Source organism: Drosophila elegans, unplaced genomic scaffold (genome assembly GCF_018152505.1).
Source record: "Drosophila elegans isolate 14027-0461.03 unplaced genomic scaffold, ASM1815250v1 contig_814, whole genome shotgun sequence".
In the NCBI taxonomy this organism is placed as follows: domain Eukaryota; kingdom Metazoa; phylum Arthropoda; class Insecta; order Diptera; family Drosophilidae; genus Drosophila; species Drosophila elegans.
The window spans coordinates 2,523,926-2,548,105 of record NW_024546167.1 but is presented as its reverse complement, the minus strand read 5'-3'; the positions used below and the strand labels follow the sequence as shown (position 1 = coordinate 2,548,105).

Here is a 24,180-nt window from a genome sequence, read left to right as displayed (position 1 = left end):
GGTCAGCTATGGATTGAAAATCATGACACAAAATGCGATTACACTATGGCTTTAAATGGTGATTTATTTTACAAAATATGCCTGTCGGTTATGCATTAGAAAAACCTTATATTCTGCAGGGACATAACTGAACTAGCTAACTAATTGCGGCGTACTAAGAACTACGACACTACTTTTGCCTCTCCCTCCAGCTCGTCTCCCCAATCCCAGTTGTTGAAGGAGTCCTGGAAATAATAATAATTTTAAATTAATTAGTTCAACACTTAATATTATAAAAACAAAAATAAAAAGTTAATCGGTTTCTATAAAGTGATAGTTGAACTATTTTTCATTGCGTTTTTCATTATATGTTTGTTCAATATCTAATAAGGTTTTGTCGGAATAGATTTTAATATTTGAAATGCTTAATTTACTTCTTATTCATATTAAACTTAAATAAAATTAAAATAATACAAATGGAAAAGTTCTTTTAAATCATAAAATTTTCATTTTAGTTCAAATATTTTACTATTAAGTATTTTTGCTTATTATTATTGCTCTTAAATATATGAACTATAACCTTCTGGATTCAATAGCCACATATTCAATATTACCATTCCACTTTATTTTGAGAGGTTGTTCGAATTTTGTACTTATAGCGCTTTAAAAGGTATAAAATCGAGAGTTTTACTTTTGAGTCAAATAATTTTAAATTTTTTGTAATTTCAGACACATATTATATAGATATTTCCTATATACTCACATAGTCATCCAGATCGTACTTCTCCTCGGGCAAAGCCTGTGGTGAGCAGGCCATGTAGGAGACGCCCGTGTTGTGGGCGGAGCACTCGCAGGTCTGGCTCTGGATGGGCGTGGCACTGAGGGCGACTCGCTTGGCGAATATGGTGGCGAACCTCTTGATGGGATATTTCCGCTCTGGCTGCAGCTTGCGGGCACTGAACACGGATCCCTGAGTCTCGACAGCGAGCGTTGTGCAGATGCCCAAATTGCTCTTGGGAATGTGCGTCGTATTGCGGGTTTCGGCATCGCCTTCGGGGAAACGTTTCGAGTAGACCAGTTTGCTGTCCAATCCAAAGAAGTGACGCAGCTTTTTGTTGCGCTCAAAGTCGAATTCTGTGTCCGCCAGGATGTGCAGGTTGATGCCCTCCTCCAACATGTATTGCAAAATGGAGGTGTAGTCGAATCGCATGTCCTTGGCCGCGCACCTGCTGCAGGAGAGCAGGATGAAGGTCTTCGACACACCCGGACGGAAGTTTAGCTTGGCAGCTGCGGAAATGGCCATTAGGATGTCGTTGCTGCTGCCATTTCCGGTGTTGATGTGGCCAAAGTAGTCAGCCAGCTGATCCGGCTTGGAGGTGAACTCGTTGTGTTCGTATATAACGCTCCTTGGCTTGTCGTAGGGTGCCACTCCGCCAAAGGCCAGTACACCATAACTGGGGTTTTTGAAATATATAGAAATGGTGGGTTGAGTTTGAGGTCAAATCATTTGCTTAAGTACTTACCGATTGTTCGTAAGCCTGGCGGCCTGCAACTGCTCCTCAATGCTGCTGACCACGGTCATGATGTTTTTGGACGCCCTGAGATTGGCATTGCACTCCTTGGCCTCCACAATGAAGACCACATCGCTACTGCGTGGAATCTCGCTGCCCGAAAGCTCCATGAAAGTGCCTTCGGGTACATATGAACCATTGGTCAGTTGGCAGCTTAAATGTGATCATAATTAGTGATATTTTGTGCAGGTTATCCCGAGGAGATTGGCTGACTTACAACACACACTGAGAAGGCACGCGCATGGGAACCTTCAGAGCTGTACAGGCCTCGATGTAAGCCAAAGCTGCTGCACAAGCACCTTTGACAGCCGGATGTCCCTTTCGAATGGGCGGCGATTTCATGCCCAAGTCCAGACACATGTCGTAGAAGGGAGCGGGATCGAGGACCGCACTGCAGGGGGCCAGGATGCCGGTGCGGAAGAAGCTGGTGCAGGTCTCACTCACCTCCTTGCTGACCTCTTGGCTCTGGGCCAACTTCGTCTGCCTGCACTGCTTCAGGCTCCACGAATCCGTGAACTGCTGCGTCTCGTTGGCAATCACGCTGTTGGACATGGTGTACTCATCCGAGGGTTCGTTGTTCAGGGTGCCCAGTAATCCCGCTGTCCTGGCGAAGTACCATCCGCTCACTTCGAACCAGCACAGATCGAACTGCACATTACAGTGCAGACTGAACTCGGTGTCCGAGGTGATCGAAAGTACGTCCAGATCCCGATGAATGTTTACAGCGCCCAGTTTGAGCGGCAGTATGGGTTGCGGGTTGCCATTGATGCTTATATGCTGGTAACAAAACAAAAGGATGAGTATCCATTGGATAAGTGTGAGTCACTTGACCTACGTCTGTGCCCAGGTCAATTTCAATCAGTTGATCATTGGCAATGAAGCTCAGTTTGCGCGTCAGTCCTTGGCCAGCCAGGGATTTGCTCTAAAAGTGGAGAGTTTAAATAATAAATCAAGGTATTTGTACAAAAACCCACCGCTGGCTCCAAAAGCAAGGTGAAGTTTCGTTTGAAGAAGTCGTGGGCTAGAAGATAGCTGCACTGGGAATTGGGTCGCCCATTTCCAAACTCGTCAAAGTTGAGGTTCAGACCCACATACCGCTGGTCAAATGTCATGTAGTGCCGCGAGTCGATGAGCAAGGCGCGAGCTGAAAAATACAAAATGTATCAAAACAAATAAGGAAATAAATTATAATTAATTGACTAACAGTAGTAGGGTGGCAGCCAGGTCTTGGGGTCCAGATGAGTCCGCATGTTGTACAGCTTCATGACGATTGAGGAGTTAGTCTCACTGAAGAAGCTCTGCGCCTTGGCCAGCACCTGGTACTCGGGAATCTCCTCGAACTTGGGTGTCTCGTTGAAGGCGTGCCATGACATGGGTAACTTTTGTTCCAGATCGATAATACCCACTTCGGGATCGAAAACAAACTTGGTCTTGGCCTCCCTATACATGTCGGCGGTTTCCAAGGCATTCATGGCATAATTTCGGAACTTATTCCGCATCAGTCCGTACACTTGATGCATACGATTTTCTAGCTGAAGTTCGTCGGCAACCCAATCGATTTTGGCCACCACCTCGTAGTACTTTTGCACCATGATCTGCACCTGTTCAATCTTTTCAAGTTCTTTGATCTCCTGCCAGATTTCGGTGAGCACCTCATTCAACTCAGCCCCGAAGGGCACCAGCTTGAAGTACTTCTCCTTGATGAAATTCCACGCCAGCGTTGAGTACTTTTTGATGTTGGTAATGGCATCGTTGGCCTTGATGTCGCGATAAAGTCGATCCGCATCAGCCGTAAAACTAGAGACCTTATTGAAGTATGGAGACTCCGCCAGCTCATTGGTGCGTTTGTAAATAAAATCGAACACCTCCTTACTGAGATTCCAGGCAGTTGTCTCTATAAAGCTAATCATCTTGAAGAGATGGGGCTCAAATCGCTTGAGTACTGCCTTCCAGTGATTCTCCGCCAGAGTCCAAGTTTTGTGCCACAGGTTTTCGATGTATTTAATGAACTTGATGTGCAATTCCTTGACAAAGCTATCGTACTTCGCAATGCCCTTCTCCATCAGACCGGATATGTAGGTTAGACTCTCGCCATGGAAGAATCGGGCCACGGCATCCAATAGGTTTGTATATGTGGTTTTAATGGTTTCGATCAGCCACACAATACTGTTGCGTAGAGCCTTGCCCGAATCTCCCATCGCCTGCCACAGTTCTGTGAAGATCTTGGGCAGCGATTCGATGTGGTCTCTGATGGCAAGCTCATCCAGGATAGTCAGCGTAAAGTTAACCACGTGCTTGATATAGAAATCGTTGGCCTCATATGACTGATTTACAAACAGCCGCAGATCGGCAAGATCCTCCTCCAGCACGCTCAGCTGACCAATGTCGTCGATGAAGTCCTTGTTGTACTCCTTAGCCGTGTTCCATACCACGGCCATCGATTCCGTGGTTTCCGTGTAGATCGACTTGATCCAAAAGTCGATTCCTTCCGAGAATGAGCTGTAGACCGATTTGCCCACGGCGTGTATTTTCTCACGCACTTCTTGCCGAATAGCCGGACGCCAATGGAATCGACCTGTGATCAAACGGGAGTGATTCATCTTCAGGTACGAACTGACGTCGATCACGCGGATCTCCTCGTAGTTGCGCCAGATGTCCAGAAAGGCACTGCGAGTGTCCGGGATGTCGGCCACCATTTGCAGGTTTTGGCTGGCATCCTCCGTCAAGTTGAAATCCATGCGAGCATATCGCTCCAACAAGTTCGTGTATATGTATCCCGAGTGGTTTGTGTCAGGAGTATCCCAAATTGTGGCATTCAAACCGTAAACGGGGTACCGGATGGTGGGCAGCAGATGTAGTCGCACCGTATGGAATGGCGACACACGTTCGTATTCCAATTCCCGCTTATTGACATCGAGCAGGGCCAGGAACTTGCCGTATCTCGCCGGGAAGATGTCACGCTTGTAGTGGGCCGTGGACTCCGTCTTATAGTATGAGTTGCGGGCCGCGAGCGTGCCGTTAAGCTGCACATCCAGCTCAGAAGCCTGGTGCTTGCCGTACACATGGAAGGTGTAGTTGGTGTGGCCCAGTTCACTGTACCTGTCCCTCAGTTGAGCACCCAACTCAATTAGTTGGTCAGGATTGTCCGAGTAGTTGATGGTGATGTGAGTTCTTAGCAGATCCTGCAATCCGCGGTAGTACGTAGCCTTGCAGTTGATGTCCTTCTCCAGAAGAGGATGTGCCACTGTCAACGCTATAGTGCGATGTTCACGATCTCCGCGGCGCAATGGTTCAGCCGTCCACTGCAGGTTGCTGTGAATTGCCTTGGGCTGAAGCTCGTAGTCCCCACCTGCCCATTGGAAGGACAGGTCGGAGTTGAAGTGGTCGTCCGTCATGTAGTACTGGCCCGAGGAGGAGAGATTTCGCTTCGGATAGAAGATTTCCAGGGCGAAGCTCTGGGACTCGTTGCCAACCTTAGTGGGTGAATGCTTGTAATAAGGATAAGTTAACCATATAACATCCACTTACCTTGCTAAAGTTGCCCAGCTCCAGGTTATACCCTATCCAGGCGGTCTCCGACAACTCCAACTTGGTGTGCTGCCTGATTACTTGGGGGCTGACATCCTCGAACTTGGTGGTCAGCACCACGGCGCGGTTCGGATGAATAGCCACCACCTTGAAGTCCTGAGCCTTGACAGTGGTCCGTGAGTGCAATTCGCCGGTCAGGTTAAAGTTCTGCGTGTTTCGCAACTCAAAGACCTCTAAATGCTTCACATCCTGCGTTCCTGCGGGATCGCTGGCATCCCTCAAACTGCGATAGTGTATACCCAAAGGCTTTACGTCGTTCTCCAGCGAGATGTCAGTCGTCTCCTTGTAAATGGGATGCTTCTGCTGCTCCGCCCGTTTATATGTGCCATCAAGAACTTGCCTTTCATTGTAGTTGACCTTGACTTGTCCTTGGTCCTGGTTGCGTCGCTTCGTCAGGCTATAGAAAATCTCCGCCCGATGGCGAGTTGCCAATGGAACTTCTATCTCTACATTACCATTGAGGTTGTGGTTGAAATTGGTGCTGTCACTGTCGTAGTTGCTCTTCAACTTGAAGTACGCCGAGTCCTCGGGCCAAAAGCAGTGGCAGTATCGATAGCTCTTCCCACTGTGGATAAAAATAAAAATAATTAATTATAATATTAATTATAATAGATAGAACACAAAGTAAAACTAACCTCTTGGTGGTAAAATCAAAATCAGTCTTGAACCAACTAACGTTGAGGAAGGTTGGCATGGTACTGTTAAATACACCGTTCATGTTGCTCAGCGAATTAAAGGAAACATCCAGATCGGTGATTCGACGACTGGCTGGATAGTCCAAAGCACACACAAGGTTGTGGTATTCCGCATTCTTCTTATCGTAGTGTCCGGAAAGGGCAAAAGTGTGCTCGTCCTTGAACTTGGGTGTGATCATCTTGGCATAGAACTCTTGTCGGCCACCTGTCTTCCGTAGGAGCTCAAAGTCTCCCTCCACGACAGACAGACTCTGCAGCTTTCCCCATTCCACGTGGGTTAAGCCCTTCAAGTCATTGGTTGTATTGCGGAAAGAAACTCGGGACAGAAGTTTGTTCTGTGCCTCCAAGCTCTCGTAGCTTGTCTCGATGACAAAATCGGGGTTGATGAACTGTTTGCTAATCACATTACCCTGGTAGCTGGCACTCAACTGATGGCGATCCCCCACTGGTAAGGGCAATTCGGAAATAACTCTGAAGTCGAAGTCATCGGAGGATTTATAGTGCACACTGCCATTCACATCGAGGTTCCATTTGGAGTCAACACTCAGGCGACCGCCCATCTGCAACTGAGCGAAGTTTTGTCCTGGGTTTAGGTACTTGGCACTGGCATGAACAATTCTCGGCCGAGCGTTTGGTCTCTCAAGATAACTCTCCAGCACCAGCTGAAGATTCTCGGATAGGATCCAAGACCACAGGCAACTTCCTCGTCCGATATACTGTCCGATCTTATACTCGCCGACTATGTTACCGCCAGTACTGCCAACACCCACATCTGAGTGCAGGTGAACCGAATCGATTCCGAGCTCCTTCCAAGGGGTCTCCAAGTTGAGGTCACCCACAATGGATCCCTTAGAGTTAGGCTTTAGGTTGCCATTGAAGTTGATGCGGGCGATTTCCGGCTCCGTACTCTCCACCAGAACTGAGAAATCCATGGCTCCGTTGCCCTCGCTGACACTGTATCCTCCGGAGATCTGGCACATCTTGCCATCCTCAATGGCGCTAAAGGAGAAGCCGATCTTCTTTGGTCCCTTCTCGTGGATGTTCAACTCAATTACACCATCCCTTCCGCCAGCTTTGGGCTGAACCCTTATAGTCACATCGATGGGCAGGCTTTTGGACATGCGGACAGCTCCTGTGATGCCATATGTGGCCATATTCCGATACAAGAACCCTGAGACATCATAGCGCTCAGCATCACGGGGGTTTCTGGCGACAGTACCATGCATGGAAATGTTTCGGAAGTTTTTCAAAGGAGTCCACACTTCAATGTTAAAGACATCCTTCTTTTTGTTTGCTCGCGTTCCGTAAGATATGCTTTGGCCGTCCTGGCTCAGGAAGTTAAGATCGAAATTGAGCTGGGGGTTTTGATCCCTCGTGAGGAGAACTGAAGAGGACGCCAGTTGAAGTGGCAGCATGGTAGTACGGATCTTTCCATTGGCATTGACTACGTACGAGGAATCTGTATGCCAATCAGTCGTAATTTGAAGCTGTTCGGAAAAAAACAATTTTTATTTGGTTGATGTTATGGACTCATTTTGGGACATTACCTGGTTCAATGTTCCATTATCGGTGACCTCGAAGCGAATGTCGATGGTGTTATCGATGGCAGAAAAGTCCTTTTTGAAGTACACCTGGCAGCCATAGTGTGGAATAACGTCCGTTTCCAGCACAATGCCTACTGAGGTTTCCAGGAAGTTGTCCTCGTTCTGAAATGTTAAATGATAATGAAACAATATTTTATGGTTGTGATAGAGGTACTAACCTCTACGGAGGCGGCCATCGAGAGACGTGTGTAAGCCGTGACTGAGCTGATGTTTCCCTTATAGGCATTATCGTCCAGTTCCACGCGACCATGTATGTCGATCTGTCTGAGCAATTCATAGGGTGTAATAAGCTTTAGCTGAACATCATGCGCCTTTGGTTTCACATTGTCCTGCAGTTTGGTGTAGTTAAACTCAAAACCCAGTTCCTTCAACTGGTTCTTGTCATCGTTCACTGCGAATTTAATGCGCTCATAGAAGGAGTTAAAGTGCAAGTCGACGTGGTACTCCACAATCGATTTGATATCTTTGGCCACAGCAAACGGTGTAGTCACGGTCAGAAGATTGTGCACATTAATGTAGTCTGGGTAGTGAAGGCGGTCCTTGAACTCCAATTTACCCTGTGGCAGATCCACATGACCAACAACCAGGTAGAAGTCGATGATCTCCTGAATGTCCACATTGCCCACAATAGTGGGCCAGACTAGAGTGTCCACCTGGAAGTCTGTGAAGTATGAGAAGTACTCCACATCCGGATCAGGCTTGTAATCTGTCTCAACATTCAGGGGCTTAAAATCTGCATCATAGAGCATCTCCAACTCCATCTTGTTGCTGCCTAGCTTATTGACCAAATCTGATTTCGGTTTTCCATTGATCTTGACACCGAGCTTATAGTGGGATAACTTGCCATGTAACTGGAAGACGAACTCGTCCCTCTTCAGCAGCTGAACTATAAATCCATTTTGCTCGAAGCCAGCCAGAGGAGTGAACACCAGATAGGAGTACTCAAAGTCTGTGATATTCTCCATGTGCCACACGCCCGTGAATCCCAGAGTAACGTTGTTCCACAGCCCGCGCATGTCAACACGCTCCGGTTGGAACAGTGCAAATATCGCCGCCTGTTGGAAGCTCTCGATGGGCGTGGCTAGGCTCAGTTTGACATCGAAGTTAAGAAGATTCTTTATGTCAGCCAAGGCCTCCACTCCAAGAGCTGCCGTTGGTGCTCTTACCTCAGCAACCGCATGACGTTTCTTTTCATTTAGGCCAAAGCGAGCGTTGATTGTACGGAATTTCTCCAGAGGAGTGGTTATGTTGATGGTTAGCATATTGTCCGTGAATTTCTTAACATACCCGTCCATGGTCAGAGTGAACTCCCTCACATCGAAGTTGAGTGAAGCTGCTCCACTGACCTCACGCTTATCGCTCAAAGAAAATTGGGCCACTAGACCACCTTTCTCGTAACCCTGGAACGGACTAACCAGATGCACCAAGCCGGAAACATTGTGATATCGCTCATTCCGCTCAATCTCCCAACTGGAGTCCACGCTGTATGTGTTAAAGGTATCGTTCTGGCCACTGTATCCCAGATACAGCTCCGTGTCAACCTTTTTGGCGTCCTTCCAATGCACCACCTTCACATTGATTGTGGGAATATCCCGAATGGTGCTGTTGATGCCAAAGCGTACATCAAAGCTCACCAGCTGATCGTTGATGTCGTAGTCGCTCTTGAAGCCCACCTGCAGCTTCTGATCATCTGCCCAAAAGAGCGTGGAGTTGATTAGGATCAGGTTGTGCAGGTTATAGACTCCGGCATTAAGACTGTTGGTCCGCCAACCATCGAATGGCGTACGCAGCTCAGCCTTCACCCAGTTGTGGAGCGACCGACCAGGTAGCAAACCCGCCTCGTACTCGAACTCGATCACCTCGTTTATGCTCCAGGAAGCGTGAGCCTTGCCAAAGTACTTGGGTCCTCCAGTGAAAGTGTTGAAACCAAAGTTGATGGTGCGCTCCGGATAGGTGACCATCACGTTTCCATCATAGTGCTTTGTTCCCGGACTATTGTACTCTGCAAGCAGGCCCAATCTCTGGCTAGGATCACGATTAGCATCCCACTTGAGTTCCAGGGAGAGCTCCTTGCGCTTGTCCACATTCAGCAGGCCAACTTTGATGTGCACATCACGTATTCTAAAGGTTTAAATTGGCATAAGCATTTTAAACTCGAGAAAGGATGATTAGTCTTACTTATCTATGTGAATTTCCAACTGCAGAAGCTTTGGCTGCTCCGACAACAGCTTGGCATTGATCCAGTAGTCGCGTTCCTTAACCTTCAATCGTACCTCTGCATTGGAGTTGCGATTGTGTGCATTTGCTGCATATTGTACTGTGAGGCCATAGGGGTCCTTGCCGTACTTGGCCTGCACATCGTAGAAGATCAGTAGCTGGTTTCGGCGGTACACAATATTGAGGGAGGTCAGCTCGAAGGATGGACTCTCCACAATCATCTTGAGATGATGTAGGGCCTGTACCCGGGAACTGCGGTCTTTGTAGTTGGCCTTGACTGCGATTGAGTGTCCAGTAAACCAGGAACCATTAATGAAGATCTTTAAATAGGTAAAACATAATTATTCACTATGTACTTAAAAAGACTCTTTAGAAGAGATATATTGGGGTGACAAAGAAATCTCTTCTGTTAAAACTTGTATCTGTGATATAGGTATAGCTTAACACCCAGTTATTCTAAAATAATTAAACCTTACCAGATAGTCCTTGGTGGCTTTTTCGTTCACTTTCAGGCTGGCCGTACAAGAATTGAATTCCGGCACAGTCACGTTCATGTAGGCATCAATGGCAAACAGGTTTCGTCGTGGCAAATGAACGGAGAATAAACCTGTGATCTCTTTCTCAGGAGCGTACTTCAGACCCACGATCACATTGTGCTCGGTTCCATTCTTGCTGCGCTCTTCGTGCCTTTAAACAATGAGTTAAGTGTTAAAAACAAAATAAAAAATAAAATATTTTAGCTGAGAAACTCACTTTACTAAGATGCGGTAGTCAATCTTTGATCTGGGCAACTTCAGTTCTAGACTGGCCCGCGTACGTGAGCCCTCCCATGCGGAATCCTCTGAATGAGAACGAGCGAAGACCAAGCGCAGCAGACTCGTATAGTTGGGATTTACATAATCTGGTGCATTATTGTAGGTGATCATGCCTTCAGTGTGGCCCTGTAGACTAAGCCAAGTTGCATCCGAGGCGAAGTTTAGCTTAGGATATGCCGAGGTCTGCAGCTTCATGTTACCACGATACTCTGTTTTGGTTTTATCTCCATTATTTATCAGCTTGCCTGCGAAGTTAATCTCCTCGATCTTGTTTGCTTGGAACTAATATAGGTTTCAATTTAAAATGAAATTTAATAATATAATTGCATATGCTCACCCTGTACTTAATGGTCATGTTGGTGGAAGTGGTTATCTCGCTTTGCACGATGTTACCCTTGATCACAGCCTGAAGCTTTTTGGTCTCAAAGGAGAGATCTACGTCGTTCTGCTTAATGCCATTCTTTTCGTTGACTTTCACGGTGCCTGCCAGTCCGGTTATGTTGACTCCATTAATTGCGAGCAGTATTCTGGGATTGTAGATCCAGGCGGTGAAGTCTTGATGCCTTCGCAGTTCCATACCCAGGTCCAGAGATCTGTTTCCATTCGTGTCAAGGTAAACATCCAAGCGTCGGAAGTCTGGATCTCCATCATAACTGCAACCGGCGGATACCCGATTGGGGCCATTGACGAATGCCACGGAGGCATTGAAGGCATCGGTTACCTTGGTCACATTCGCGACCAAAACTCGCGGAACCTTTGAGCCTGGTGTAGTGAACACCAGCGAGAAGTTGTTGTCCTGATCCTGCTGGTCCCATTTGTACTCGAACACATACTTCTTAGCAGTTAGATCGGATTTCTTAAGGATCAAGCTGAAGTTGAGTGGTCCTGCCAGCAAAAGGCTCGGGTAAATCCCGGTGGCATTACTCAAATCCGGAACACTATAGTGGGAGCACATCTGCAGTCCGATGGCCTGATCGAGAACGGGCCACGTGCAGGTGGAATTGGCACTCCGTTTGACAATACCCGCCTGGGGCAGCTCCGCCTCACGCTTTTGCACCAGAAGTTCGGATCGGAAGCTGAATATTTCGTTCTGGTCCTGCGGGAGATTGAAGGAGAAGGAGACCAGATTGCGGCCACGCACCTTCAGCTTGGCCACCAGCTCCGAGTTGGAGTACAGGTTGCTCTTCACCTTGATGCCCGATTGATCCCAGAACATGTCCGTCTGCATGGTGGTGATCACATCCACGGAAACGGAGGGCTTGAACCGGCCCTCGACATCAAAGTGCCAATCGGTGGGTGGATCCACTTGATCCAGGTTACCACTGATACGCAGATCCACGGAAGAGGCTCCGAAGGCGTGAATGGCCAATGGAAGGCCGACTGCCAGGGGCACTGTATAAGAGGCATCCAGAAATACCCGCGACTTTGTGTAGTTGAACTCTCTGCCGGAAAGCACGTTCTTGGCCTGCTGGAAGGGATTGAATGTGGCGGCCAAAGCCATCACCTCCACCATGGACTCCACATTGTAGTATTGCAGATCGTTGCCGAAGATCCGAAGACCAAACTGTGCTCGTGGGTTATTGTAGTCATACTTCAACTTGTAACCCAGACTGTCCACATTGCGATCAATTTCCTGCTTGCGAGTGCTGCCTGCATCCCGTTTATGACGCTTCGAACCTTCCAAAGACTCCTCGAAGTCGTACTCTTCGTCCTCTTCCCGGTCATAGGCATCAACAGATTGCTGGGCCTTCCTCTTGAGTCGCAGATTATCCAGACTAAGCAGATTCTCGAGGGTATCGTCCTCCTCGGCACTTTCGTTGCCCAGCCAACGGTTGAGGAAGGAGAGCTTCTTGCGCAGCAGCTCGCCGCTCAAAGGACCCTTGGGTCCAAAGGCATTGGACGCCAGCTCCTCCAGTCCTTCGGCGCGGGCAGTGAACTCGAAGAAGTTCACTGACTGACCAAAGAGATCGGCCGTGAAGTTGAGGCTGGCAATTCTTGGTAAATAGGAATCAGTGGCAAAGATAATATTTGCATCCGCGGTAGTTCCGAAGTTATACTCGTCAAAGAACAAACTGTGCTCGTAGTTTCTGGAAAACTTACGGAAGTCCATCTTGAAGCGTTCGGAGAGCTCATCGTTAAGCAGCAGACCCTGGGCCTCGATGCGAACGGGGGAATTCGACTTGGCCAGGTTGGTGAGATGCGACCAGACGAACGAGCCCACCTGGTTGATTTCCTCATGATCCAGCACCGATTTAATGGCTCCAACGGATATATAATCTGGACACCTCATGGCCTGCAGGTAACTGTATATGCGCAGCTCCGAGTTCAGAGTGTAGTTGGCATAGGTCTCCAGGAAGTAACTGCGGTATCGAAGACAGTCCACGCGGCGGAAGGCTAAAATACCCTGCAGTCGTATGTCCACTGGTGCTTCATCATCCCTGATAACCCCTTGCAGTCGCTCGGCAAAAGCAGGGGACACAACTCCAATGTTGCCTAATCCTTTTAGCAAAATCACCATTCGCTCGCGGGTGCGACGTTCTCCTTTGAATTTGTTGTACAAAGATAGGAACTCGGTCTCCAGAAGGTTTATGATCTGCTGCACTCGCAGGTTCTCCTCACAGAACTCGTTGTGTCTGCAGAAGCTGTGCACTACCGCAGTGGCTCCCAGGGTGTACTCTGGGTCCAGCCTGTTCTTGGCAAACTCGAGGATCGTTTGAAACGTTTCCAGGGTCTCTTCGTCGGGACGGGTGATGAAGGACAGCGTTGTCATCCAGCTGTGGGCCTTCTCCTTCGACACCCGACCACTGACGATCTGATCCCGCATTACCTTATATGCGGCGGTGCTGCCGATATAGGGTAGCGATTCTAGCACATGGTTTCTGGGAACAAGAATTAAACGGGCTAATTAATCAAGTCGCTATTTTGGGTATCTTAAAGTACTTACTTGCCCTGTTCGCAGGTACTGGCAGACCGCTGAAGCAGCACGGATAAAGTCTTGTAGTCGAGGCTTTTGGAGGTCTGCAGAAAGTTGGTGAACACGTCAATGAACTCACGCTGGATGTTGGGGAAGCCAACTCTGCACATCTGCACCAAAAGTTCACGGGCAGCCTTAATCTCATCGTGCGAGGGCTTCACAGCGGGCGTATGGTCAAAGACCAGGGTGGCACGACGTTCAACCAGCTCGGGATCTGCGTCAGCGTAGAGTCATTTGATTAGATGCATTTGGAATCATTAGGGAATTACTTACTCTGCTCCAGGAACTCGCCAACGCTGTAAGTTTCCTCGCCCTTGAGACTCAGGCGACTGCTACTGGTGGTCAGGGCACCAGAGCTGGCATTGGAAAACGGCACCAGCAGATGGGTCTCCAGACAACTGACCTCGCGGTAGACATTGTTGTCAATGGTCAGCTATAAATCGTACAGACGAGATTTGATTTATAACAAATTAACAAAGGAAATGTAAGTGCAATATCAATAATAATTTTTTTTCGGACTCTGAAAGTACTCTTCTCTGCCTTAGCTGGCGTTTGAATGTTATAACAACTTAAAGTTTTAGATTACAATTAAATAATGTCTATATTTCTTTAGCAGATTCATGGTATTAACGTGCATTATATGGTATTTTCCTAAATTTTAATTTTTGAAAACATTGCTGATAAGATCTAAACTAAGTCAGAGAAAACGCAAATGGGATTTAAATGGTTTCAATGAGTACTTCCACAGGCCAAAGCTAAAATTGCGGCTACAATAAAAAACCGTTATAACGTAGCTCAGTATAATACGAAGAAATCCATAATTGGTATGTTATATAAAGGGAACCATTAATTTTACTTACATTGCAATGACTCTCAGATTTAAGGATGGGCCATATAGTCTTGTCATCGCGGAACGTGTAGGGCGTGGTCTGTAGCACCGAGTGGGTGGCGTAGCGCTGTCTGCAGGAATTGATGTCCTTCGTCTTACGGATCTTGACATAAACGCTGTCGGTGTCCTCGAGGGCGTACTGCACCTGGCACTGGCCAGACACATCCGTTTCGGTGGTGTTGGAGTCGACGTCGAAGCGCATCATGGTGTTCTGGAAGGCCGACAGAATGCCCTTCTTGATGTTGAGCACCCAGGGCGTCTCCAGCTCCTGCGGACACACTTCGCTGATGAGGCCGTCATGGTAGGAAAAGCGCAGTAGGTTCTGGCTCAGATCCGCTTGCAGATTCATGCTCTTGGGATGGAGGTTCTCATAGCTTGCCGGTTCGGACTCCTCGCTGGCCAAGGTATCATAGTAGTCGTACGAATCCTTGGGCTTTTCGGCAGATTCGCTGTCGTTGGACGTTTCACTCAACCCGTCCAATTTGTCGTAGAGCTTGGCATCGTTGATCCTCAAGTATCCCTCGCAGGGCTTCGGGAAGAATATCTCCAAGTTGGCCTTAAGCAGCAGATCCGAGCTGTTGTCGCCGGAACCAGCGAACTCGGTCCGCACCGCCACCGTATATTCATATTTGTACAGTAATTCGGCGTAACTGAACTTTGGATTTGGCAAGTCACATTGTGGTCGTCCGCATATGCGAGGGTCCTTAAGGGGGTCTACCAAATAAAGGATATAATTCAGTCATATCTGCTTTTAATAAATCTTAGTTAAACTCTTAAATCAAAGTTGAAATGTACAATGAAATTGAGAGATATCCGCTACTCAATCGCCTTTTAAAAAATATTTTTAAGGTTGGTGGTGAAAATATTTATGAAAATAAATCAAATGTGGTAATAGTCCCGTTTACCCTTCAAAGATTTTTATATAAAACAAATAAATATGGTTATAAGGCATTGGTTAGCAGGTATATCTAACTTGGATAACAGCATTTTGCTTTATAGATGAATTACTACTGATGGTGGACGTAAAGTCAATATAGCATATTTAAGTTATTATTTTTAGTGAAAGAATTTATTTTCTTCTCAATAATAATCGAGGGTTACTTTCTTTTTCCTCTTTAAATTCATATCAAGAGCTATTACTGGTTGAGTTTTGCAGTTCAAGAATTTTATATTCGGGCAATATAAACGGACTTGCAATGTTATTTCACATTAAAATCAAGTACTAGTTAAATTTATGTTTAATAAATATTCAAAATGAATTACTTTCTCTCACTGCCTGAGTGTGTGCGATGAGCAGGAGCAGCCAAATAGCCGCCTTAGCCTTCAATGCGCCCATACTGGGCTTCTCCTTGGCGATCGAAGTTTCTCCGGCTGGAACTTTGGACCAGGTTACATGTGGAGACCTGCAAGAGAAGAGCAAAGGTATGGCGTTGAGGAAACGGGGGTATGCAAGACGGAGATAATCCTGCTCAACTGCGACTTCATTGAGAATCATCACTGCCAGTTGACTGCCCCCACTGCGTTTGGCCTTTAATTAAATACATTTTGCAATTGATTGGACAAAGCGAGGAAACAATTGAGTTAACTTCAGAGAACACGTATTTGACATGCTGACACCAGCAGAAACTCTAGAAATGGCAAAGGAGTTCTGTACTCATGTAGCTCTGTAATATTCGCAAGATGATTTCTCACTCAAGTGCGTTATGGTCGGGAAATGGGTGCGATTTCCTTTGAAGCCGCACATATCTCGGCCAGAGTCATCCGTTCATTATTATAACACGCCAAGCCACGCCACGCCCACAGCCCCTGCTGGGCCAAATGCAAAGCCAAAGCAAATCAATTGAATTTCCACTTGATTCCACATAAAACACACAAAACCAAGACCGAAGAAGCACACCCGAACCCTCTGCCATCATTAATTCCAGCAATAAAGTGGTGGCGGACGGAGGAATCCAGCGGGGCGTTCCTCCACAGCTTCGATTGATGCCAACTGTTGTTTGCATTCGCATTTGCATTTGATTTTAGAGCTGTAACACAAACACACACACACACAAAAAAAAACAATAGAAAAAAACAAAGAGTTTACACTCTTTTTTGTTTTGCTCCTTGCACTTTGGTTTATTGAACCTTTGCGCTGCATATAAATCCAGTACTCTTTGCAATAGTGTTGGCAGGGTTTTAGAAAAAAACAATTAGACTTTAAAGTGATTTTAAGAAAGATATTAGAAATTAAGGAATAGCATTGTTTTTTGATTTTGTGAGTTTTGAATAGGTTTCTTATAGTTTTATCTTTTAATAAATATTTTTTTTATTCGCCCGCAAAACTGGTTCGGCGGGAGGGTAAAAAAAACATTTTTAAAAAGTGTCAAGTAGTTTCGTTGTCAAAAAGTGTTCCGATTTTTACGGAGTATTTGTCACAGGTTCAGATGTCGTTGTGGTTTAGAATCTAACTTCAATTTTACAATACAAATCAATAATATGAAAAAGTTTATTTAAGAAAAGAATGTATAATACTTTAACCTAAGATTATTTAAAGCCTCTGATAAATACCTATACAAAACTTTGGTCTTTAGCTTTATTTAAAATCACAAAAAAAATAAAACTTAAAAGGACAAATATGTTTGAGGTAAACCGAAGTAAAATTGTAAAAAATGGCAAGATTTAAACGGAAAAATGTCCGTGCTGACACCCCTGTCCCGCATGCCCTCCTCGGGTTCTTGCGGTCTGATTGCGGTTCTGGCTGCTTGCTGACAATGATTGCTGCAAGAAACAGTGAGAGCACTTAACACTTTTTTGCACTTTGACTCCAGATCCAACTTATGCTGCTGCTGCTGCTCCGGATTTGGCCAACGTGGCGTGTACATCAATTCGTTCATTTCCATCGAGGACTCCCTTCACTGCACCCACCTCGCCCGCAGGATAACTGTCGGAATCCTTGTGTGCGGCTGTCACAGATTGAATTGCGTTTGCTGCAGGCTACTGGCTACTGGCTGCTCGGGTAAATAATGATTGCAAATCACGCTGCTGACGCCAATCGGGCCAAATTGCAGTTTCCTCTATGTTTTATAGCTTCTTTTCTCAGCATGCTCCTTTTTTGCTTTTAAGGGCTCATCACATTTTTTCTATTGGCATTATATTTAAAATTAGAAGCTAGGCATTTGGTCGATAACTATGGAATTATGATCAATTTGAACATAACTATTTACATTTCGTTTGTTTAGATTTATTTCATTTACATTAAGCTTCATACATTTCTAATTTTAATAATTTGAACATAAGCTACTGCTCCAACAATGGCCGGCCATTATATTATTTAAAGTAAAATAAAATTTAGAAAAATATTTGACATACTTATCTGCAACAGCAGGAATGAATGGATGTTTTCGGAATTTTTTTCGCACACTTTAATATCACTGCTGAAGCTACAGTTTGCTCTAAACCCAATATTAAAATCTATAATCTTTTAAATTTATGTGCTTGAACAAAATGTTGTCAAACTAAATTGGTTTCAGTAGCGCTGCAGCTTATCAATTAAAGTTTCCCACGCACGGTGCATTGAGATTACGAGTCAGCGCCCTACCAAAAATAAGAATAGTGCCAACTTGTATGCACTGCAGCGAGTCGGGGGTTTCTCTTCACATCCATTTCATTCCACTTCACTGTTTTTATCTTTCTGCCAGCGGCGACCCCACGACCCATGACCCTCGAACCCTGAACCCCACCCTGCAGGTCAATCTACTGCAACTCTGCTGCACAAATGAAAAATTAAAGATACATTTTGTGTTACAGATTTGTGACAAGTGAATATCAGTTTAAAATGATTATTAATTTTTAAATGAATCTTTGATTGCGCAAAGTTTCTTTGTATGATTTAAAGAAATCTTTGGTCTAATATTTTCAATCAAAACACTGGTATTTTTTTTCAGTGCACCCCTCTAATACTACTGCCGTTTTCATCCGCAAAGTAGACAAAGCTGATAAGCGATAAGCGGCTTAACTGCCGCGACTACTCGGACGGGCGAGGATGTAAAACTGATTGCAGAATGGGAGCCGAACTATCGGGTATGAGAACATACATATAATTTGACAACGATTTGCAAGAATAATAATAATGGAAATGGCATTCGCGCGGCAAGCTCTTTGATGATTTTCGCTGCACTTTTGGTCCAAGCCGTTGAGCCGTTGTATCCACAAACAGCACAAGCCCGAAATCAAAAGCCCAAAAAAGAAGCAATAACACCGCAGAGTGCACATAAATTCAAGCTCCGCACCCCATCCCAGTGCGATCCCCAAGCAAACAAAACTTACGATTACTTGGCCAAAGCCAGAGAAACTCAGGAGCCATTTGTTTTCATATTTCCCCCTCACACACTCACACCACGCAGCCCCCCTGCTCCCCATTCCCTGGGCACCTCTCATAGAACATTTCCCAGGCAAACATTTTGGTAAAAATGCATTTTCAAGTGAAGGTGAAGTTGCAGTCGAGTTCTGTAGAAAGAAGAGGAAATGGTAGATATGTGAACTGTGGAACCTCTGGGGCGAAAGGGCACAAGGAAAACTTTAGCAGATTGTTAGCGAGTTAAAAGAACACATGAAATGATTTTGAAAAAGCCAGTTCATATGATTTTTACATTAAAAATTCAAATACCTTCAAAATATATAATCTGCTTGGTAAAATCTATAGTATGCATACATGGTTTTTGAAGGGAAACTATTTTTGTCAACTTCTTTTCAGCTAAAAAGACAAATAACACCTAAAAACAATCAGCTGTTTATAAACAAAAGAAGAACTCACATCTTGGTTGTTTTTACTTTTTATGTTTTTGTGTATCTCTTCAGTTAAGATCAACCACTATACTTTCTGCCACTTAATTTGAAACCTCATATCATATCTTTGGCATATTAACTAATAATCAATACAATTTAAAGAAGGCATATCATTTGTAAATCAAATATTCATGCAATTGTTGAGTCTTGCCTTCCCATGAGTCGGTCTAGTGGAATTTTGCCTTGATCTCCCAACCTCTAGCTCCCAGTTCAAGAAAAACGAATAAAAAACAAAAAAAAAAATGTTCTGTAACATAAATTCCAAAGTAAATGCAATTACGTTTGCTGCAACAATTTTCCGTTGAAAGGCAGCGGAGGAACACCTTTCTATACGGTTTGGATGCGGGGTCGTGCGTGGCACATATGTACGCACATACACATCCATATGTTCCGCATGAATTGTAAGGCGGAAATTCTCATCGTCGTCATCGCTGCTGGCATGCAAATCTAATAACAAAGTCGGAAAAGAAAGTTCCCCTTGCACCGAAGGAAACATCAACTTTGAGGAGTTGCAAACTAGATTGGAGCTGGCTGAAAAAAAATACAAGTGACGAAGGAGCAGATCTCCTCCATTAACGTTGCGTTTATTCGAAAATTTTGAGTGCGTGGCATGCAGCAGTGGCTCCGGAAGCAGCAGCAACAAAAAGCGACAAAGGAACAGGAAACGATGACAACGGAAGCACGCACTCATTGCATAAAGACAGAGCAGTATGTCCCCGATTCACATTCCTCCATTTGCAAGCTCGACGTTAAGGGGAAAAAAATGAAGGGAGCGCAGAGCAATAAGAACGGTGCGATCTGACTTCTATTAGTTTTTCACCGGGGATATTAATACCCCGTAAATGTAGACCCTAAAGTATATCGTATTTTAATGTCAAGATGTATCGGCTTGAAAACAACAAAAGGAATAATCAAAACACTCTAGCGGAAGGGTAAAATTGAGATGTTTAAATCTTTTAATTAAATTTGAAGTAGTTTTTATAATTTCAAAATTATAACCAAAGCTATAATTTTTTCTTGCGAGATCCTGATACAGGTATATACTTATAAACCGAAAAGGGGCTGCAAAAATATTTTCGTTATAAAATTAGTTAGATTTGTGAACCCTTTGACGAAATACTTTTCTCTGAATATTTGATTTTGGATTTTATAAATGTCCTTAATAGTATAAGTAGTTTTGTAGTCTGTAGATGCGAAGAATGAAATAGTCGGGGGCCAAGAAAGTGAAGTCAATGGTTTTTTGGTGCCATCACGCCACCTGGCTGCCATTTTAGCGCCATCACGCTCCGCCCGGCCTAGGCTCCTTGTTATTGTTGTTGGCATCTGTTTTTGCTCCCAGCCGACTGGACTATCCTGGCCCTAATGGCCTCCAAATGGGCGTCGTGTTTGTCCCTTCCCTGCAACTGCTCCACTCACCTCTCCTTCATTCGACGAGCATGCAATATGCAATGCAATTTTTTCATGTTCGATAAAGACAATAGTTGGGAAGAAGGGAAAGGGTCGGAAAAAAAAGAATGGAAGGGCCATGGAAGGGCAGGTGGAAATTGTTCGTGGGCTGGGTGAGAAATTGGAAAATTGAAAATTATGTGTATCACTTGAAAAATGGCTAATAAACGAGATTAAAATTGCCAGAGGCGTGATTTTCAGCTGTAAACTGAGAACTTGCAAAGGCAGATGAGAAAAAGAGTAAAACGAGGGGGGAATGGAAGAGGATTGGGTTGCTAGGAAACCTGTCAAATTGCTTTAGGTGAGAATGAGTAACCAGATAAATGGTGAGCAAAAATGTTCAAATATAGAATGTATTGCTAAAAAGTGTATTGAGAAGAACTGAATTGATTCATGTGATCTATCAAAACAGAACCACATTCGAAGAAAAGCGACGATTTTTTAAATTGATCGCAAATATTTTGAAATTATTTAAAACAGAAATGAAAGGCTTTAACTAATAAACTAAAATAGGTCAGTTTTATTTTTTAAGTATCGTAAAAACTACTTTACTGTTGTGAAAAGTTAAAGAGTTGAACTTTTTTATAGCCGTAAACCACACTTAATTTCCATTCCTTTTCTCGTTTTCTCCATGCAAACTGCTCAAATCAATACCCATACGCACCGTTGTACGGCTGCTGCAGCTCTTAAAGCGAGTGTCGCTCGCTTTCGGTTGGCAAACATTTGCATAATTTGGAAATGCTCACTTAGATTTTGATGCCAGTTGCTCTCCCGAACATTTGCTCTGAACGGAAAGAAGAACTATTATGCAAATTCGGCTTAAGCGTTGAACAAAAAATATCCCCATGCCATTTCGGTGACTTGTAGTCAACTGCAGGCGTTTCTCATTCCCATTCCCGTTCCCGTTCCCATTTCCGACTAAAGGTGTTGCCAAGGAGCTGGCTGTAAATAGTATGCTCCTCCACTGGATGGCTGCCCCCTGAATTCTCTGGCCTCTCCTCCAACTGGCAGTTTGTCTGTTTGTTGGTTTTATGTGGCTTAAATCGTTGCCGTTTCTCCACTTGCTTCCAGCTGCCTTTTTATCCCTGTTTGCCGATGTTGTTCCTGTTGCTGTCCTGTGGCTCCTGTCGTTAGGCTACTTAGTTCTTAGTTGCAGTCGTCGTAGCCGCACTTTTGGTTCGTTTAATTTTTATGGCTTTGTAATTAAAAAAATTATGGCCAAGTGGCGGGCGGAGGAAACCAAAAAGGGAACTAGTTTCCCAGCAGCCACCTGCTTAAGTTCCCTTTGAGCGGTTTCCACGGCCGGTCTTCTTGTGTGGTCTCTAATTGAAAGCAGAATGCACGTGTTGCTCTTGAGGTCTTCAACCTTTTGGGTGTCTAGCTTGTGGAGGGCCTACATAAGCACAGATGGGATTTATGCGGGTCATAATGAAGTCCTAAATAAGTGTTCTCACTCTTACATCTAGCCAGTTTCTGCTCTTCATTTTGGCAGAGCTCGCCTTCTTCCAACTCGTTTATTTTCGTCTCCGTCCGCACCTTGGTCTTAATCCTGGTGGCTTATCATACTTAAGGCCAGGAGTTGCTTTCTCGCTTAGGCAGATTGATGTCAACAGCCGGAGCGACATTTTTGGGCTGACTTAGGGCCAAGTGGTGACCAACAAGTGGACAGAAAGAAGATCGCTGGAGGAAAGTAAAGGAAAGCCGCACAGTGGGCCCTCGCTAATGCCTTCCGTGAGCTGCTGACAGGTATGGAGACACTGGAGTGCGACGGAGAAGCGGTAATCCTTTCACCTGCACAATCTGAATCTGTCACTTGCGACTGTTTCGTGTTGAAAGTGTGGGACCCAGCAGCAAAATAGTCAGCATACGCCATGTGGTGCGGAAAACAATAAATGCGCCAAAGGCTATAGAGTTCCCCAAGGGTTGCGTTTAGGAAAAACAATTCTGTCAAGTCTCTTTTTTACACTTGATGAAAACTTAGGCAGATATAAAGCGAAGGGAAAACTTATCACAGAGGGTTTAGATACACGAAGGAGGTATAAAAACAAGAAGTTTAAGCAGCACTTTGTATTATGAAATGAGCGGCAACAAACTTAATTCAAACAAGATATTTATTATATAGCTGCGTGTTTAAAGAGTTTATCGTCTGATAACCTAAGGAATCCAGCTGAATCCTGAATTTAGATTTCTTTTTCAAACAAATTACAAATATAATTATATCTCCCATAATTAAGTTAATTTAAAGTAATAACATTCATTTTATTACAAAAAGGCCTGACAACTCTAAAAAACTTCACAAAATAAGCAAAATGATACTTTTTAATTGATCAAAGCCCATTAACTTGATTATTATATTTATATATTTCGATCCTTTAATTAAGAGGATTTTTTCAACCGTATCGATTTTAATTTCATCGTTCTAAATTGGAAAATTAATAATATTAAACGAATTTGTTCACGGTGAGAAACCTTTTGTATCTGCCTTATAAGAAAATTATTTATAGGCACCCTATTAAACATATTACAATTGTATTTCATGAAAATATTTAATTAAAGGTGATCTTATTTTTACTTAGCTGCGGAAGCAGCTTGATTCATTCTGGGATCTCTTATCATTTTACAATTATCAGCACAGAACATTCGCACGTTTAAGTCATTTTTGTTGATCTGTTTTTTGCCAAGATTATTCTCTCGCGAGATGTTGTTATATATTTCATTTCACTATCTGCTTGAATGCAATGAATGATTTAAACTACTCCAGTCACAAAGTATATCACAAAATCTTTTTAAAAATGGCTGAGTTATATTTTATAATATACTTATATATGCCAACTAATAGTTTCGCAGCACAAGATTTCGCAAGACGACTAAGAAAGTCAGTGCGGAATCCAGAGATTTCTGTGGGCTCTTTCCCCGTCAGTTGCTTATCACTTCACACACTTTATTTATAAAACCCGACATTGATTAAATGACTGCGACTATTCCCTCTTGTTTTGTATTGAACTCTTGACCCAAACTTATCTGGGTCCGAGACTGATTCCGATTTCAACACGTATTTAACACGTATGCGATGTTAGCGAACGATTTCAACGCACGAGTTTTTACAGTTTGAGGTTATTTTCGGAAACTTTCCAGACTTTTTGTTCACATTTTCCGCTACATTTGGGTTCGGCAACGTAAGCGCATTTTCCCCCATTTAAATTTGCCGCATTTCACTGCACTTTGGTAGTGAAAAAACAACAGCACGTATTAATGAGTTGCAGGCTCACTTCCGGTACGTTAGGCACAAACTTGCACAGGCAGGGCCAACTAACTAACTCACACACACGCAGAAACCCGAAAATATATTGCGACGGCGCAACAGGATGGCGTACCAGTGGCAGCCAAGTCAGAAAACAGTGAATTTATCCTTACTTCCGGTTCGAACGCGCCTCCAAACCCTCAACAGGCTTGTGCTCTCTCCGTCGCTTTCGATTTCGTTTCCGGTTCCGGTTCCCTTCTCGAGCCCGTCACTCCACTTGAGTTCTGAGGAAGCGTCCGTTGCCCACGAAGCGGCAAACACGAATGAGGCACTG

General features: G+C 44.5%; 1 protein-coding gene across 1 annotated transcript; it reads right to left on the bottom strand.

Moving 5' to 3' along the window:
• Positions 1-44: 44 nt before the first annotated feature.
• Positions 45-24,180, bottom strand: LOC108141798. The gene is made up of 20 exons (XM_017265356.1): positions 24,020-24,180; positions 15,596-15,735; positions 14,304-15,046; positions 13,717-13,876; positions 13,414-13,657; positions 10,807-13,348; positions 10,408-10,751; positions 10,131-10,341; positions 9,616-9,974; positions 7,596-9,558; positions 7,381-7,539; positions 5,774-7,320; positions 5,079-5,703; positions 2,755-5,023; positions 2,525-2,694; positions 2,386-2,472; positions 1,768-2,327; positions 1,503-1,703; positions 743-1,433; positions 45-224 (listed from the first exon to the last, which is right to left on the bottom strand). The coding sequence occupies exons 2-20, from the start codon at positions 15,666-15,668 to the stop codon at positions 162-164; spliced, it is 13,011 nt and encodes a 4,336-aa protein (XP_017120845.1). The 5' UTR covers positions 15,669-15,735; positions 24,020-24,180; the 3' UTR covers positions 45-161.

Bases quoted from the DNA above. Each gene is read 5' to 3' on its own strand.
- LOC108141798 (XM_017265356.1), bottom strand. From the start codon at position 15,668: ATGGGCGCATTGAAGGCTAAGGCGGCTATTTGGCTGCTCCTGCTCATC. The intron at 7,321-7,380 runs GTAATGTCCCAA...TTTTCCGAACAG, and splicing joins ATAATGGAACATTGAACCAG to CTTCAAATTACGACTGATTG. The intron at 2,695-2,754 runs GTTAGTCAATTA...TGTATTTTTCAG, and splicing joins CTGGCTGCCACCCTACTACT to CTCGCGCCTTGCTCATCGAC.